The sequence below is a fragment of the Hippocampus guttulatus genome, chromosome 11 (genome assembly GCF_054856545.1).
Source record: "Hippocampus guttulatus isolate MCC_2025c chromosome 11, RoL_Hgut_1.0, whole genome shotgun sequence".
Lineage (NCBI taxonomy): Eukaryota > Metazoa > Chordata > Actinopteri > Syngnathiformes > Syngnathidae > Hippocampus > Hippocampus guttulatus.
In genome coordinates, this window is record NC_141271.1 from 7,702,013 (window position 1) to 7,721,416 (window position 19,404).

Consider the following 19,404-nt stretch of genomic DNA (forward strand, 5'->3'; position numbering starts at 1 on the left):
TGCACGTCCCCCGATGGAGGGGAGGGTGACTTCAGGTCAGCCTTCATCTGTGCAATTTCATGAAATGATGGCAGAAAAGAGTGCTGATGCCATTATTATTGACATATTGTAATACAAATACCACTTTTGTTTTTTGTTATTGTAAAGTGTCCTTGGGTGTCTTGAAAGGCGCTTATAAATAAAATGTATTATTATTATTATTATTACTTTTATTTTCATAAAAAAAAAACAAAGAGACTTGCCTCAATTACGAATGAACAACAACTACTGAACTTTCAAATGGTTTTTTTTTGGTTTGTTAGCACAGTGACTTAAATCCATAGTGGATTTATTGACGAGTTATTTCATTTGGGAGCTTTGTATTTTAATCAGAAAACAAGATTAGATTGAGTTAATTATGATGATATTATTGGCCAAAGTCCGCTGGGCTAGGCTCCAGCACACCTATGACCCTTCTGGGGATAATCAGTAGGTTCCAAAGAATGGATGGATGGATGATACCAAAATATGCAGCACTGCACACGACTAACAGCTATTTTACATACACATTCTGGATGAAAACATGCTCCACAGCGCTCAAGACCTCAGACAGGGCCGGAGGTTTCAATAGGACAACGACACCAAGCACACAGCCAAGACATTGAAGGAGTGGCTTCGGAATAAATCGGAATATCCTTGAGGTGGCCAGCCAGAGCCCAGACTTAGAGGTGCTGCAAAAAAGACTGGGCAAAACTTTCCAAAGATGGGAATGCCAAGATTTCCGACATCATATTCAAAAAGACTTGATACTGCAACAAAGGTGCATCAACGAAGTCCTGAGCAAAGGCTGTGAAAACTTATCGACAAGAAATGTCTTTTTTATATTCAACAAGTCTGCACCCCCCGCACCCCCCCCCCCAAAAAAAATTTGGGACATGGGCTGTTGTGTGTTGAATGTTGAGAGAAAGCAAATATGGATTTAAATTTGCGATGAGGCTGTCAGATAAAATGTGGAAAAATGAAATGTGAATACTGTACTCCTCATTAGTTGCTTCATGACATAGTATGTTAGCCAGTTCACTGGAATGCTATTTTTGTGGGGGGAGGTTCATTGCCTCGTTATTTCACTTATGCGTTAGCTAATTATTTCATTTGTTCATTGGTTTCTTGATGAAATATTATTTAGCCTCTGTCTGATTTTTAATCTCATCTAATTTTAGTCACTGAGAGAAAACATGAGGTGTGACGTCCAGCTGTGAGGCCACTGCACACCTTGTCTCTCAAGAGTGACTGATGAGGTAACAGTCAGTCAAAGATTAAGGCTCACTGCCTGCCACTGATTGAATTACTCCTCATAAGAACGAGGCAGATGGCCTACGAGTCAAAGAGCGAGGGGGATGGTGGGCATGGACCCATCTGTCTGGACCACTTAACTTCAGTGAGCTTCTCACCGACACCACTTAAATGCTGCTCATGCTTGATCAAGCAGTTTCCTCAAGGGTACACATTCATTGTGTGTAAATGTGCAGTCATTTGATCAATGGATTATAGACTTGTAAAAGCACAATGAAATGCTACATTCATACTTGCTTTGTAGAGGAAGAGAATTAGAATTTGTGATTGATCATTGTAAAATAAAAATTCTCCATCCATCTATCCATTTTCTGATCCACTTTATTGTCACAAGGGTCGTGTGGTGTGCTTGAGTCTATCCCAGCTGTCTTCGGGCAGTAGGCGGGGTACACCCTGAACCGGTTGCCAGCCAATCACAAGGCACACACAAACGAACAACCATCCGCGCTCACACTCACACCTAAGGACAATTTAGAGTGTTCCATTAAACTGCCATGCATTTTTTTTGGAATGTGGGAGGAAACTGGAATACCCGGAGAAAACCCACACAGGCATGGGGAGAACATGCAAACTCCACACAAGAAGGCTGGACATTTCCTCAATCAGACCTGGGGAAAATGATCAATTACTGGATGATTATTGCCCAGATAGTTTTTCTCTTGCATGGATGTAGCTCAACTCCCCATAACTATGGTAGTTCTTTAAATAGTTGAGAATGAATCAGCCAAATTGTTCATTCTGTCTTTTCTCAAGAAACAATTAGAGTGAACTTCACACAACGCGCCGAATTCTTAACAATCTTCCTTCTGTTTGCAATTAAATACTGTATGTATTTGTGTTCGCTCAATCCCTTCTGGATTTGGACTTTCATTGGGAACAAATAGGACAAAACAGGAGGAGGATCCTCATCCTGCATGGACTCAAACAGGAAGTAGATGTCTGTGTAGATTGACAAATATTCCATGAAATATTATGTTTTTGTGTGGAAAAACAGGATGACCGGTTATAAATAGGCTGATAAAACATACAAATATGGTCACGTAGCACTCAGTCCAGATGTGTCACGCAGGGACGGGACCTGAGCCACCGTTACCACGGAGACATGTTTGACATGTTTGTCTTAAAATTTGATCGGTCGTCACATTTAATTTTGAGTTCACCGAATATTTTTGACAGAGTAGATCATGATAGTTTCTACATTATTTTTAAGAATGTAAAAAATGTTTATAAAAATGTGAATACGAAGCAACTTCACATCATTTTACAAATGACCACAAAAGTGACTGAACAGCTGTGGCGACTTTCGCCTTGTCCCATCACTGGTTGTCACATTTTGTACGTCAGGTCGCTTGCTCACGAGTGCCAAGGATGGGATGAACAATCACAAACAGAACTGATTAACAGTCGGGTGATCAAATCAGCATTCGGAAATCCAAAGAGAGGTGGTCGTATTTTGAAAAGTCGAAAAGGAAATTGGGTCATTTTTGCGCTCTTGACTGCCTGGGAAAGTTTTTCTCCGGGGAAGAGTCCACTCCGCCTCCCCACGCTTCACAAGCAAACTCCGGAGCCGGACGAGGGACCGACCTCCTTTTGCTTCTCAACTCCGGTTTCGACTGTCTTTGTTCCACTTCGTCTGTGAAGAAAACGCCCGAGGAGGACCATCACCGTGCGCGGCTCGAGGGATGACCGCGGCCCGTAAGTGTGGGTGAACCTTCCCGCAAAAGAGTGAACCAGAGAGAGAGAGGCAGTGGTCGGCCGGGTTTCGGGAAGATTTAGAGCGGCTCCTCCGCTGCTCTCGACCCGCCTCCGAGGCCATGGGCTGCGGTTTAAGGAAGCTGGAGGACCCCGAGGACAGCAGCCCCGGGAAGATCTACTCGACGCTCAAGAGACCTCAAGTGGAGACCAAGACCGAGACCGTCTACGATTATGTCCTCCTGGACTTTAGCTTGGAAGGTAGGCGCTGAACGTGCAGTGATGTCTTTTTATGAAGTAAAATTCACTTTTAGATTTTTTTTTAAAAACCAAGGTAAAGGTTCCCAAAGTGAGATTCATAACGATGTCAATGGATGCACTTCATAGACTCCATCCACGAAGGTCAGCTTTAACATTAAAATATACCATGTTTCCTCAAATCGGGACCAATATTTACTTAATTGCAGACAGTGCCCGTTGAGAGTACGTGCTTTGAATGGGATAACTTTTTGGGACATATTATGCACTTGGCAGTTCAGTGTTTAAATGAATAAGTGTTTAAAGTGTTATCCATGAAGGTCAAATTCAACATCGACATGACTGGATTTCCTCAATTTTTATTTTTTTTAACTGCAGATAGTACAAAGCATACATGAAAGTAAGGTGTTTTTTAAGAGGCCCTTTCATTGAACGCATTCATTTTTTTTATAATTGTTTTAACCCTTTAGTTTTTTTCAATAAAATATTCAGTTTTGAAATCATTATTTCAAAAGGTTGTCGCTTGAAACTATTCAGAGATAAAGGCATACTGTAATTGTTTCTTGGTGCAATTTTGCTACTTTGGTGCATACATTCTTAAATTGTAATAATACAAATTTTGAAATATATACTGTATATTTTTCAATTTCTCTTGTTTTGCCGCCTCAAATGTAAGCTTTACAGATGCCACATCACAACAGTTACTTTATCGGAAATTCCTTCAAAAACACGGCAATGCAGAATTTTAACCTTGATAATTGTTTTCTGTGGAACTTATCCCCAGCTATTCTTTGCAAAACTCACCTATAATTAGGTTCTTGCCAGACTTCCATGAATAGTGTACTGTGCATCTCAGCACTTATTCTGGTCTTTCGTGACGCCGCATTTCACATTAGTTTAACAATTAGTATTAGCTTCTCTCATCTTATCTCTTGTTGCATGCTAAGGCTACCGCTCATCCACTTTTAGTGACAGTACTACTTGTTGGGAGTGTATTTTATTTGCTGCCAAGGAGGAGAGGATCAACACTACACTTTTAGTCACTGTAGTCGTGTTTGTAGAATTGCATGGCAAACTGGATGCCCTTCTATAAGTGACAAGAACTTATTAAAATGTGCTCAGATGTCATCTCGTCGTTTCCTTCCCAGCAACAGGCTCCTTCTTTCAGCTGATGGAGAAATAGGTCAGGGAAGGTTTTTCACGCTTGCATGCACAAACGCACACACACACACCCTCACACTCACACACGCACACTTGTGGGCACGTTGGTGGCAGTGCATCAGAAAGTAAAAAGACACTTGAATTGCTTATGGAATCTAACTTTGGTTATGTGTAATACTTTGGGAGGCTCATCTGGTTGTTTTTTCCTGGTGATTTAATCCCTCTTCTGGTAACCCATTTGGAAGGAAATGGCAATTAAGTAGTGAGACCATCATGTCAACAAGCTGGCAGACACAATATGAGCTAACGAGAAATTCAAAGCTGGCGACTTAAAATTGTTCGCCTTTAAGAAATACAGAGTTTGGGACTGGCAGAGCACTCGTGAGTAGACTGTGTGCATGTATGACATCTTAGCTCAGGCACCTCAAGATTCGTAGTTTGGATATCATTCAAAATCTATAGGCTTCTCATTTTTGAAAAAAGAAACTACAAGAATTCTACTTAACGGTTCACTATCTGCTAGTTGTGAAGTTCACTACCATTATGCCCAAGGACAGCTTATATGTACCTCATCATTTGCAATGCAACCTAGTTTGTTTCACGTCATACTGCTTATTTAGATGACAGAAAATTCTGCAATCTTAATGAATAAAGTCAGATTTTATTTGTCTCACATGCATGAAATCGGATATATTTGAGTATTATTGTTAAATATTTGCGAAAAACACTTCTGGTTTGGGGGCGGTGTGCTTAGCATAATGCATGTCTCACAGTTCTGAGGTTATCCCCACGTACTCTGGTTCCTTTGTGCAGTCACACACGGTAGCATTTGGTTCTAATTCATACATTTCACGGCATGTCTATATGATTTCATTCTGAAAAGTTAAAGAGGGAGTCACTGATGATGTAATGGTACTCACGCCCGACTTGTGTGCGGACAGCGTGGGATTGGTTGTGACGGGACGGTGTGAATGTTCATTTGTCTCTATATGTGCCATGTGACTGACTGGCGACCAGTTCAGGGTGTAGTCTGCCTCCTGTCCAAAGTCAGCTGGGATAGGCTCCAGCGACTCCCCGCGACCCTGTTTAGGATAAGTGGTGTTGAATAAGGATGGATGGAAGTTGAAGAGGATGATTCTGTGGATCAGGTCCAAATTCTATGCTATTCTGTCCTGTGAGAAGGTGGACAAAGATATAAAACCAAGAGTATTTACACCAAACACACCATCTGTGCCTCCAAGTGTGTTTGCTAGATTAAAGCTACGGCAGTCCATGCCAGTTTGGAACCAAAATGAAAAGGCTATTTTAATGCTATAGAAAGCTCAGTGGGCTCGAGTAACTTCACAGTCAAGGGCTGTTGGCAACGATTGGTGTATTCTGTGGGAAGCTTGGTAGCTACAGAGCCAAAAACTATGTGAGTACGTCCTCTTTGGAACAAACATGATCATGGCCAACGTACACCTGGCTGACAGATCACTCACAAATGAGCTTTTTTTTTTGCAGTGTTTTCTCGTCCCAATATCCACGACAGTACAAGAACACAGAGGAACGCTTTTGCCGCGTAGCGCATTTGGTTCGATGTGCCTCTCGGCGAGTGTGTAATGGGGCCAAGATGACTGGGTGCAGCGCTGGGAGCTGTGGGAGAATGGGGTGAGCGGTGCGCGGGGTTGGGCTAATTGCTGCTTTTCCACATTCAAGTTGAAAGTTTGACAGTTGTGATCACATGTGTCCTAGAAAGGCTTGGTGGGAGCGAGGAATTTTAGTCCCAATGTGGGTCGTGTCGTGCTCATCACTAGAAAGACATAAAAGGTGGACTTTTTTTTTTTTATTCAACTCAACTAGTCTATCGTCTTTGTTTTACCGTGTTGGCCTGAATATAAGACGGCCCTGATTATAAGACGACCCCCTTTTTTTCAAGACTCAAGTTTGAAAAAACACTTTTTGAACACCAAATCAATTTTTATACAGAAAATAATTACAGTATACCGGAAACAAATGATTATAACAATATATTTGAGAGAAAAAGCCTGTTATTTTGCCTCATTCAAATCTGAATATCTGAACATTTAAATATGTAAACTAAAGTGCAATCGCATTCGTAAATGAATGGCTTCTCGTTTTTGAAATGTAAATTACATCATAATTTCTCCTCGGCTCCCGTTTAATCTGGCCGATCTTCGACCCACTTTTCTCCAGATTGTCGCTGTCATGATTCGGTTTAGGGACCAACAGGTGGCACTGTAGGGCTCCCCTGGCAGCTGCACACCTGTTGGTCATAGGTAATCAGGCCTTTAAAAGGACTCCCAGCCCGAACACTCGGTGTCGGGTCATTGTTGCTTTTTGCTACTGTCATGTGTGTTGCTGTTTGCTGTTGGCTTCTGTTATGTTTAGTTCATTGTTATGTTTTAGTTTTAGTCATGGGTTTTGTTTGATACTTTGGACTTCGTTTGTTTTGGATTTAGTTTTCTTTGTTTTAAATACAATTCTTCAAATACACCCTGCTCCTCCCTCCTGCCTGCTTTTTGGGGTCCACCACCACCGTGCTACGTGACAGTCGCTATGTTTCTCCATTATTTTCTTCTCTTTTCTTTCTTAACGCTATTCATTATTTTTCTTCTTCGTGCTACCGCTATTTTTATTCTTCGTTGACAGGGGTTCGCTTTGGCCTGGGGAGTCAAGTTCAGCAATCGCTTCAATGGTATCTGGCCCCATCGAGCGACGTGAATGGGTATAATGTCTAGACCCCGAATATAAGACGACCCCCACTTTTTCAGTGATTTCAATGCAAACAACACGGTTTTATATTCGGGCCAATACGGTAATTGTTGGGTAATAATTAAATCAAGAATGGTTTATGTCTAAGTATGAGGACAACAAAGTGTAAGTATCTCTTAATAGATTATTTGGTCATTTAAGGCAAAATGCCACCTGCCTCACTGTAAAACAACAGAACCATGTAATTTCTCCCAGCCAATCAGAGAAGAAAGATTGAAAGAAACTGTTCTGAATCATGACTATAAAACAACTTATGATTTTGGAAGATTATAATAATAATAATAATAATACATTTTATTTATAAGCGCCTTTCAAGACACCCAAGGACACTTTAGATTCGACACTTTTCGTCCTCGCCAAGGACACATCTGATTAGAGACAGATGAGAAGATCTGGCAGGGAAAAAAAAAAGTCTGAAAAAAATCTGAGCACATGACTATTGGAGGTCTGAAAAAACTTTTGTCGACCTTTATTCGTATTTCACACACAACACTCACTGACTCGAGGTAATGGGAAATACAAACATATTGGAAATCTGCCCCTTTTTTTTAAACCATCAATTTGTTTTTCAACAAAGAGCATGTTAAAATAAACGGCTACACACCATAAGGTAGTATACCACAGACCCTGTTCCATTTATGAAAAAGGACATTTAGTTCTGCATTGGTCATCGTTTCGAAGGATAAATGCGGGTTTTCTATAATCTCTGTCTAATCTGCTCATCCAACGGGCCTCGCCGGATTATTTCCGATTAAAATTGGGATTTTCATGAATAAATCTGGAGGCGATTTGAAGGCCGCCATGCGTTTAGATGCCCGCCATCACGAATCGACGCTCTTGGAGCCACTCTCAATCATGGTGGAGTGTGTCCGATATGGAGATAATGGTAACATTAGTGAGGCTCAGTGTCTTCAATGAACATATTAGCATTAGCCATTACCCATGGAATCTGTTTTATTTGACCCCCACCCCCTTATTATTTTCAGTTATTTTATGAGTTTATTTTATGTTTCCTGAACGTTCACTTCAGCATGCCTTGAGGTGCTCTCTTTTTTCTGAATAGTTATTCATAATTATGGTTTTGTTGTTGTTTGTTCAGAGTACAAATTGTTGTTTGCATTCACCCTCCTATTTATTTATTATTGACTGTTAGTTTTCAGTGCGGCCCGGTGGTTGAGTGGTTAGCGCGTCAACCTCCCAGTGCAGAGGTCGTGGGTTCGATCCCAGCTCTGGCCTTCCTGTGTGGGGTTTGCATGTTCTCCCTGGGCCTGCGTGGGTTTTCTCCGGGTACTCCGGTTTCCTCCCACATTTCAAAAACAGCAGGCTGATTGAACACTCTAAATCGTCCCTTGGTGTGAGTGTGGGCGTGGATGGTTGTTCGTCTCCGTGTGCCCTGCGATTGGCTGGCAACCTGTTCAGGGTTTTCCCTACCTACTGCCCGAAGACAGCTGGGATAGGCTCCAGCATGCCCGCGACCCTTGTCAGGAGAAGCGGATTAGTAAATGGAGGTTGCAAGTCAGAAAAACAGCGACTCGAGTCCATTCGAGTCCAATATGATTCAAACCCTGCACCTCTGCTGTTTAACATGCTAGCATCGAGCTCAATGCTACTGCTTCTGTTCACTGTGTCACTTCCGTTTCCTGAGTGGCTTGTTGCCAGGCAAATTTCTAGCCTTCCCACCTTCCCTAATGGACTCATAAACTCCATCTTTGCACCAAAACAGGAATTACAAACTCCTGTTTTGGTGCAAATTCAATCCCTCCCCCATTCAGTCCCCTCACAAGACATCTCTTGTCGGACCCCTTAAATAGCCCCCTTCTTCACCCTCCACATCCCACCGCCTATCTTTTTAGCTTTTCACTCTCTTTGCCATTCTGCCAGGCCTTTATTTTGTCCTTTCACTTTTTGTTGCTCTGAACAGAGGCCTCAGTGTGTTGGTGACAGCGTAAGTGGCAGCGAGATGGGGTGGGGTGTTGCTACTGAAAACGCAGAATGTGTGTGTGCATGTGTTTTTGTGTGTATATGAATCATCCTCTGGGGACGCGTTAAATATGGCCTTGTTGCCTGTTTTTCCAGAGTGACCCTTTAAGACTTCAGTGATCCACATTGAATTTAAATGGAAGTCGAGTCGTAAAAGTATCAGCTCGAGAATGTTGTTGTTGTTTTCTATCCGTTGTAAAAGGGATTGGAATGGGTGGTTGGTCTTACAGGAATGCCAGTAAACTGGAGATGTGTACTTAATCGGGTTCACTGAGCTTTCTGGTAGTTTCACGGCTGTGCGGTGGGTTCCTCAATAGCTTAAGGGGGCATTTTCACAAAGGGGCCATGACCACTTTTTATACACTTCGTCGCTGCCACTAACATCAACTTTCAGGCGGCGGGCTAAAAAAAAACACGTTTAGACAGGGATGTGGTCATACAGCCATGCATGAGCATTGCAGCACGGCCAGGAGTAACATTAGAATGTTAGCCACGGTGTCGCACAATCTGGATGCAAAGCAGCAGATATATATTCCAGACAAGCGTTGTGTTATGATTAAAACAAGTCAAGTTTTCTGATTAAAGTTGCATCAGTGGAATATGAATTAAGCAAAAAATGCACCCATTTTTGTCCATCTGAGGGGGCTGCCTTTTGCCCATTACTGCTACATGCTGTCGACTCAAATTGATGTCACATTGCCCAGAGCTCAACTTGCAAAGGTCACGGCTCACCTCTGTTCTTGATTTGGTCATGTGACGTTCACTAGTATGGGTGTGTCAGTAGTTTTGACGGGAGAAAGTGTTTACCGAGAAGATGGGCAGGCTAGGTGCGTAAAATTAGACGAAAGCACCGATGGGAGAAGATGACCATGACACCATTGTGTGTCGTCACTGTGGTGTATTTTGATTGACCTAAAAAGAACACTGCAGACGCTAATATCTGCACTGAAGGATGATGTGTGACATAGTTCAGTATCAAGACCGAACTGTGTGAGTTGGCATGGTATCACAGGGTATCCAGACTGAGAGAATAAAAAAAGAAGAAAGAGTACCGGTAATAAAAATCGGAAGACACAAGTGGTGGTCACTCTGGCCATCCCCGCTTCTAAGTGAAGAAGATTTGATACCTGTGACTTTCCTGACATGATTACCAGTACATGGATATAGTATTCTTAGATCCCTTGAGCCTCGTGTCACAATTTATTTGTATCATTTAACCCTTTCAGGGACCGTAGTCACTACAGTAGACAGCTTATCATGTTAGCAGGTTACAGGTGGCATGAAAGGGTTAACGTATGGATGCACCCTAAAAAAAAATAATTGACCTTTTTTTTATGGTACAAATATCTGTTGTTGTATTTTGAAAGAAAACATTTGAATCCCACTTCCTATTAATGTAAGAGGGCCAGAAGATGACACCAAAAAAAAAACGGTCAATTGCATGTTTTGCTACTTTCTGAACTCTTGGCACTAGAGACAGCGAGTCGATGAGCAATCACAAAAGCTTAGGCCCTGATTAATAAAGTTGGTTGCGTTTTGTTAAAATGTTGGACGCTGCCTTATTTATGTTAAAGCAGACGTAGGACCCAGCCAAACAACTCCAAGACTTCCCTAAAGCATGGTCCACGTCACATTGTGTGTTCCAAAAAAACAAAAGAAAACCTGCTACATACAAACAACAACAATATTAATGCAGGTGGAGATAAAACATTTTTTGAATTGTTTCACAATGTAGTATGCCTGTGTTGAAATTACTATTGTTACTGACTACCAACAACAATCCAAACGCACGTCGCATATGAACTCCTCAAAGAAACGGTAAAACTCGATGTTGTTGTCTCACTGATATAGTGTCAATATAATAATAATGTGTGGTGTCCCCATTCGCATAAAAATCATACCCGATGTTCATTCACCAGGAAAATATTCTCCAGAGGATTATAGTACATAACACAAGCACAAAGAAAAAATTTAGGCGCTGGAAACTACGGGTCCTCTCCTCGTCCGGTGTGTATCTTAAAAATATTGCTCTTTGTAGCAACAGTTCTCAAGCTGTGCATGACGTTTTTAAATGCTGCGGGGGATTGTGATGTTTAAGGAAACATTTCCAGTAGCTGTTCAAATAAACCACTGTGGGAAAACTGTAACAAATGGCTCACTGTTAGTTCTGAAGTCGCGTGTAGCGGCGCCACATTACCTTTCCTCCTACGACATGCAGCAGTGGCTCGGCGCTTAAAGGGACAGTAACCAGACCAACATGTATTTCGAGTGGCTCCTTCTATCGATTCAATTTTTTTTTTCAATATCGGTCCAGTAATTATCCATCTGGTAGTTATTGTGACTCCCTAATTTCGAGCATAAATTTACAATAAAAGTAAAAGAAGCTGTCTTTGGTAAAAAAAAAAAGTTTGTTTCCATCAGTCAATGTCAATCAAAATCATTACTTTCACTCCATAGCTTGCAAACAACATGGCCAAGAAGTCATTGTTTATCATACCATCCACAGTCATAGTTTCATGAAATAAAATTTACACTTTGACTAATCTTGTCCAACACATTCATCGCAGAAACAAACCTCAGGAAAAAGCATCATTTAGAATTTTAAAGAATTCATGCTGCGGTCAGCTGAACATGAGCACCAAAGCAAACCAAAGAAAATAAAATAGCATTATATAGTAAATTAAGGTCCGCAAAAGGTTGCCTTCATGAGCATGTTGGGCAAGTTTGTGGATATGCGTACATTTGATCTCATAAGATAAGATAAGATAAGATAAGATAAGATATCCTTTATTTGTCCCACACTGGGGAAATTTACAGCCTCCAGCAGCAAGAATGTAGGCAGAAAGAAGAAGAAAAAACAAACAAACACTGTTCAATTAAGTGCAATATAAATACAAAATGGATAAATCGCAGTGCTATTTACAGTTGTTTTCCACATCATTTAATTATTATTAATATTATTGTTGCTATTTTTTATTCAGCAGCCTGACAGCAGTTGGTAGGAACGAGCGTCGGTATCTCTCCTTCTTGCAGCGCGGGTGTAACAGTCTCTGGCTGAAGGAGCTACCTAGTGCTGTCAGGGCGGGCTGGAGAGGGTGGGAGGGACTGTCCATCATAGCTTTTAGCTTAGTTAGCATTCTTAGTTAGCAACACTGACTGTGGATGGTATGACAAACATTGACTTCTCGGTTACTGATGGCATTGCAAGGTTACCACAGTGGACAGCCTATCATGCTTTCGGGTAGCAGGTTATAATTGTTGGTGAATGAAAGGTAAAACTTGGAGATACCCTCTAAATGGGTAAATGTAATCTCAGACTGACTTTGTCTAGCCGTTTTTCGTTATTCATAATAAAATGAGCTAACCAACTGGTCCTGTCCGCCTCCTCGGTGCAGGTAGCCGTCCCACAGTGCAGTATGTGTCGTCGCTGGCCGAGCTGCCTCAGGCGCTGCAGCCGTACTACACGCAGGGCTACGTCCTGGCCGCCCTGCACCCCATCATCCTGTCAGTGGGCCGCACGCGCTCGCTGCCCTTTAGCCTGCTGTACCGCGCCGTCCTAGCCAGGCCCAGACTGAAGTAAGTTGATGATCTTGACTCTGAAGTGGTTCAAAACTCTGAAACGAATATCACGTGCACACCGCCTCAATTGGCAACAAACTCTCGAGTAAATCCATCAATGATTGATGAAGCCAGCTGCATATTTCACGCAAAGCTGTGCCAGAAGGTCACACCGGCGAGCCAGAAGAGCCTGACTCTTGTTTGTCCCGGTTTACAAGAATGAAGAAGGGATTTTTATTGGCTGGAAAGCCACTTGACAACATCCACCAGCCAATAGAGAGAGTAGCTTTCAAGGGTCTGCATATATTAACAATGAGAATAGTCATTGAATCTTAACATTAAATCAGGAGTGTTCTTTAACTTGGAAATGTTCCCTTAAAATCACACAAAAAAGTTGGGACATTCATTTTTTATCGTGGGATCGATCCCGGCTCTGGCCTTCCTATGTGGAGTTTGCATGTTCTCCCCAGGCCTGCGTGGGTTTTCTCCGGGTACTCCGGTTTCCTCCCACATTCCAAAAACATGCCGGCTGATTGAACACTCAAAATTGTCCCTAGGTGTGAGTGTGAGCGCGGATGGTTGTTCGTCTCTGTGTGCCCTGCGACTGGCTGGCAACCGGTTCAGGGTGTCCCCCGCCTACAGCCCGAAGACGGCTGGGATAGGCTCCAGCACCCCCCGCAACCCTTGTGAGGATGGATATCCATCTATCTATCTATGTATATGTGCATTTTATTTTGTCTTTCTAGTCAACAGACGGCATCCATGTGCCACAGCGTGCCTGTGCTAAGGGTGGAAGAGTGGCCACTACCCGGAGACTCACTGACCGGCGAGATTGTTCGAGCACTAATTGACAGGGTGAGGATAACAACTTTCTTTGTCGCTGGTCATTTGAGAAAACCTTGATCAGCTACTGTATATGGAAACACATTTTGAAACCGTGTCATAAAACAAAATGAAAGTCTGCCATTTTGGCTTGAAGTAGTCATTTTAGAATCCTTAGGATATTTTAAGTGGTCATTACACCAGGGTGTTCTTCTGATCCGATGTAAACAACGCACAGTGGTAGATTGACGTCCTGGTTTACGATAACAGGAAATGCTCCTCCACTCAAAAGCAGAAGGTACAGAGTTCAACTGTGTATCTACGTTTTTGTGACATTTTCATTTTATAGTGTGCCATGAGATATATTTTTGTCCGTAGTGTACAGTGAACTCTCATTTATCACGGGATTACATCCCAAAAAGAACCCGCGATAGGCGGCGTCTGTGAAGTAGTCATCTTAACTGCTCCTAAAGGTTTTCTTTAGAAAGACTTGACGACTCGTCCAATGTTAAACAACCTTGATTGTCGACACGTCCATTGCTGATGAACACTATTTTGGGGGGGAAACTATGACAAAAATATACAATGACACAATGTACAACATACCTACATGCACCCCAGCACCATAAAACACACATTAGTCATGGCTACATAGATCTTCTAGACAGGAATTTCGGAATAATTAGAAGAAATCAAAACTCTTGTCCTGTGCACCTCACGTTTTTGTCTCTTTTTCTCAAATTGACGCAACTCCTAATCAACATTCACCATCCAACCCGCAAATATAACAACACGGGGCGCAATAACCTAAATAAATGAGGAGTCTTTAGCAAATAACATACATTATCATTTTTTGAGAGTAAGTGGCATTATTTTAATTGTACTATCGAATTAAACCAAAGATCTAAACCTGTTTTTGTTGCAAATGTAAATTTGGCAAGCTGTGCAGACACGAGGCGCGGAGACTTTTGACATGTGTCTGCAATCCCTTCGCTAATCAGGATGCAGAACACAATGCACTGTTTAAAAAAAAAAAACTGCACTAAAAAAAATGGTGAAACAGCAAAGCCCTGAACGGTGAACCACAGTATAGCAAGGGTTCACTGTACATACCCCATTTTCAATTAACTATGACCAGTTTTTACATAAGTAAGAAGATATATCCAATCCAATATACATAAGTAAGAACTGGATACAAGAGTTTGCAAATCCTTTACAATTTTTATTTATTTTTTTCTGGGTTTTTTTTGTTGTTGCAGGTATTCATTTGTCTTGAATTTGATTGCTGCAACATATTCCATTTTGTGACATCACCTTTATTTCTAACAATGCTCAATAAGTATTCAGGAACACAGGACACTCACATTCAATGTAGCTTTTCGGCCATGAGCAACCTTATTGAAACTGGGTTTTGTAAAATATATGACTTAGCATAGAGAGAAAGGAAATGCAATTTTTGCGATGTGTGAAGGCTTTAATCATTTTTGGAGGTTGTTTCTCCCTAAGGTGAACAGCAGTGCCCGTGGGGGTGTCCGTTTCGTCGGCTCAGTCCTCCAGCAAGTGAGCGTGTTGAGCAACGGCAGCCGGCTGCACAGTCCGAAGAGGGGCTGCCGCTCTCCCCCACACTCTCCCCCTCGAACCCCTCCAGGAGACAGAGAACTGGAGGATACCGTCGCATACAGTCCTGGTGAGACATGGTCAACCTCTCTGGAGACTCATCAAACGGATGTCAGACTGTTATTCTTTCTTCCCAGACATGCGACTTCTGGTCTTCTTCCACTCCTGGGCTCCGGGTTGCGCCCCTCTGGAATCGTTGGCATGCCAGTACCACCAGGGGGCGTTGTCCATGCGCGTCTCCAGGAAGGGCCAGGTGGTGAGCGCCCTGGAGGCCGATTGGCTGGAGCTGACGGCCGCCTACTACCGCAGAGGCTGGTCGCTGGTGGACTCCTTCGTCTACTGGGATACCCCAAAAGGTCGGGCCCCCCCATCCGCCCAACATGGAGCCACTGTGTTGTTTGTTCAGTAGTCATAAAAGAGTCATTCATCCAGAAGATTTGGCACTTCCTGTTGTGATTGTGGCTGCGGCCCCCGGTTGTCCGCTTTGCCTATTTTTAGTACTGTCTCTGTCGCCTTAACAACCTCACTTCCTATTCCTCTCATACGAGGGAGCACTCACTCTGAGGATTTTCTCCCAAAAAACGGTTGTCTGGATTTCTTGCGGGATTAAAGTGATGACAACAAAATGATTGTCTGGGTTTCAGGTGAACCCGTGCCACGGTCGCTGGAAGGCCTTTTTGTGTACGAAGAGAAGAGCACCGCCCCTCCTGCCAACGACACCATCGTGGTGGAGCAGTGGACTGTCATTGAGGTCGGCAAAAGTTTCTTCTTATGAGGCTTTTTTTTTTTTGTTATTACTTCAACATGTTAATGAAAAAGCAGACTACGTCATGGCATCACTGGACGATCTTTTCTCTTACTAGAAGCAATTTTACACGACTGTGCTGTATGAAAAGCATAACACGAAATGCCGCAAAGATTTGGTGATCAACCATTTTGTCTAATCTCTATGTGGAAATCATCTCTATGTGGCTTCATCTTTTTTATCATAGCCGACTGCGTGATGCTCACTGCTTCGTGGTCACAGTATCGAAGGTTGCACTGATATGCTGTGATGCAACAACCAACCTTCCGAGTCCTTTTTTTCTTGGATGGAGGCAATTTCTATTTGCGTGTATACGCTGCTTGTTGTCTTAAACAGTGTTTCTGTGTGTCGTGTCCACTCAGGGGTCCAGTGTGAAAACAGACTACGGGCCGCTACTTCACACTCTGGCTGAGTTTGGATGGCTGCTGACGTGCGTGCTGCCCACTCCCATCATTCGACATGACAGGTAATGTGCACATGAATACTATATTCAACCAGCAATGAAGCACGAGCATACAAGAGGGCGGGATATTGTACACTCTGTCATCACATCTGCTTCGGTTGTAGGCTTGTGCCCACAGGCCGATTGCAAGAGAGTTGGAGTAGCGCAAAGATGCCACAAGATAAAAGCAAAGCCATAAGAGAGATGACCATATTGCATCTCGCAACACGCACATCATCATGTTTTTGCATGCACACAATCATGAACCCATGTCACATAAATGGCTGTATTTAGTACTCATATGGGAGTGGTAAAATAGTTACAATTTTATTTTGTAAGGTATCTGTTTTCAATTTTTTTACCTGACACTATTGTAGGTCAGATCTCTCGCAGTGAAGAAAAGTTCATTGTGCTGCAAAACTGATCTTTTTTTTTTCTCTAAAGGCAAAAATTGTGTCTAGTAAATTGTATGTACAGCATGGAGTATTTCTTTGCTAACTGTTTTGTGTTTGTGTGCGTTAGTGATGGGAATCTGGCCACCAAGCAAGTTGTGTTTCTTCAGCGGCCTGTCAGGAGTCAGGCAGCAGCACAGCACAGGAACCAGGTGAGAAATGTACAACGGTCCACACTGCACTCTGGTGGTCAATTTGGACTTGTGGATGTGTTCCAAAATAACTGTAGAACCACATTATTGTGGTTGTAGTTTGCAGTGGTGTACATGCTTGTATAATTTTTTTTCTGGGTACTTCCTCCCACATTCCAAATATATGCATGTTATTCTAAAAATTGTCTGTAGTTTGGAATGAATCTGTGAATGGTTGTTTGCCTTGTGCATGCCCAGAAACTGACTGGCAACCAGTCCAAAGTCAGCAAGTACAGGCTCCGGGTGACGACCGAACGAGGCTAAACCCTATTGAAAATGAATGGATGAATGTCTTTAGGTCACCTGGAACTAGAAACTAAAGGACACTGTGACTCTATGTTCAGGTTCTGTCGGTGCACTGCGACGTATCCAGCCGCTCAGTCAGCGGCGCCGCGCTTCGGCAGGAGCTCTCCCCTGTGGCTGGGGGCATTGGTGGCTTTCCGGCCTTTGGAGCCCCCAGCTCGATGTCGCACCTGGAGGAGGGCTGCTTCGACCAGGAGGAGGGCAAAGCGGAGGTCACCTGCATGTGAGCGGACTGATGTCATGAGATTCCCAGATGGAGGAAATCCACTTCTTCTGTGGCCATGCGCCAAAAACATTGCTCCTCTGCAGTGGGAGAATGCTGCACTTTTTTTTTTTTAAGCCAAGCCATAACGAGAAGAACATAGGGAAAGCCGTTTGAGCATTTACTCAATATCCAGCTTAAGGTCCATGTACCATTACTTTCTTTATCTTCACTAGTAGGACAATTTAAGTATACTAGGACAACTACAAATTACTATTGAGATAAAAGTGTACAGTCTTCTGCATCTGCGTACACCTGAAGCTGGATATCCAGAATATTGAAGAAATGCTCAAGTGTCTTTCTGGTGGGCTGCAGATTACCTTTTAAAAGAACAACACAAAAAAGTGTCTGTCTGATCTTTGCTGGACAGCGAGTGGCCAGTCTGCATTTTCCAAGTGCTGCTTGGCAGAGGGTCAATTTTGCTACCTTTTCAAATACATCTTGTTAACATCCATCCATATCTAATCCGTTTATCCTCACGAGGCTCGTGGGAGTGCTGGAGCCGATTCCAGCCGTCTTCAGGCAGTAGGTAGGGTACACCCTGAACTGGTTGCCATCAATCGCAGGGCATACATAGACGAAGAGACATTCGCGCTCATAATCACACCTAGGGACAATTTAGAGTGTTCCATTAACCTGTCATGCATGTTTTTAGAATGTGGGCGGAAACCGGAATACCCGGAAAAAACCCACACAGGGACAGGGAAAACATGCAAACTCCACACAGGCAGGCCGGAGCCACAGTCGAACCCTGAACCTCTGCACTGTGAAGCGACGTGCTAACCTACTAGTAGCCCACCATGCTGCCCCATATTGTTAACAGGAAAATTTAAATACAAATGTCTCGTGAACCTCATGAGTAACAGTTCTGGCCCCAAGTATTTTCCTTTTTTTTTTTTTTGTTAAGTTCTGTGGTTTTCATTACAGCTTTTTGTCTTGTCATCACGGATACTTTTAAATTTATTTACACAATCCAAAGAAAACATAATTACAAACATGAAATATATATGGAGTGGGACCGATGTGATTCTCGACTCCTGTTGTACTTTTGGACCATGTGGAGCAGAATTTTAGGCCTTTTGATTTTGTTATCCATTAAGAGAGCGAGTCGCTGCTCCGCAGGTTATTTATTTATTGGTTTGAGGCGGTTTATGCAAAAACATGTCTGGTGTTTTTTTTCCTTGACTTTTTGGATGGAACACATTCCAATCACTTTGCATTGTATTTCCTGGTAAACAGGGGGACGAAATGGTAGCCTGCTCGAATACATTTCGACTAGACAAAAGTATTGGCACTATTTTGATTTGAGTGGAGTTTCCTCAGATATTCATTTTCTTCACTTCTGTCTTCCTGGAAGTAGAATAGGTCCCGATATGAACGCTCACAGCGTGCCATGCTTGGAAGGCAGCCATGTTGGCTCAGTCGGAGAGATGCCATTTCAGACATCATTATCTTGACCAGTATTACTAGTACACGATATGGTACTCCATTGAATTTAGTTTCTATGTATTAAAATCATAAATCATGGTGTTACAAAGGACGACAGCAGTATTATCAGCGGGACATGGTTGTGTTTATAGTTGTAAATCTACACAGCCCTTCTTCCATGATTAAAATGTTGCTTATTAATGTTGCTGTAATAGTGAAAAGACCATTTAAAACCAGTATTAATTCCAGTTGTTTTGTTTTTAAGTTGTACATTTGATTCCTTATCTGGATAGTGTTTACTGAAATAAATACATATCCCCATCATT

The 19,404-nt window shown here is 42.6% G+C and overlaps 1 protein-coding gene across 2 annotated transcripts; it reads left to right on the forward strand.

The window, feature by feature from the left end:
• Positions 1 to 2,672: 2,672 nt before the first annotated feature.
• rftn2 (raftlin family member 2) lies at positions 2,673 to 19,402 on the forward strand. Of its 2 annotated transcripts, none has more exons than XR_015102252.1 (9): positions 2,673 to 3,285; positions 12,594 to 12,774; positions 13,503 to 13,611; positions 15,085 to 15,265; positions 15,333 to 15,551; positions 15,840 to 15,946; positions 16,363 to 16,466; positions 16,568 to 17,046; positions 17,430 to 17,501. XR_015102252.1 is itself a non-coding variant. In XM_086123644.1 (9 exons), exons 1-9 carry the CDS (start codon positions 3,147 to 3,149, stop codon positions 17,613 to 17,615), a joined length of 1,308 nt encoding a protein of 435 aa, XP_085979770.1. In that variant the 5' UTR covers positions 2,678 to 3,146; the 3' UTR covers positions 17,616 to 19,402. The 2 variants fall into 2 exon arrangements, 1 of the variants encoding a protein (XP_085979770.1); XM_086123644.1 differs by having other exon boundaries at positions 2,678 to 3,285; positions 16,965 to 17,046; positions 17,430 to 19,402.
• The last annotated feature ends 2 nt before the right edge of the window (positions 19,403 to 19,404 follow it).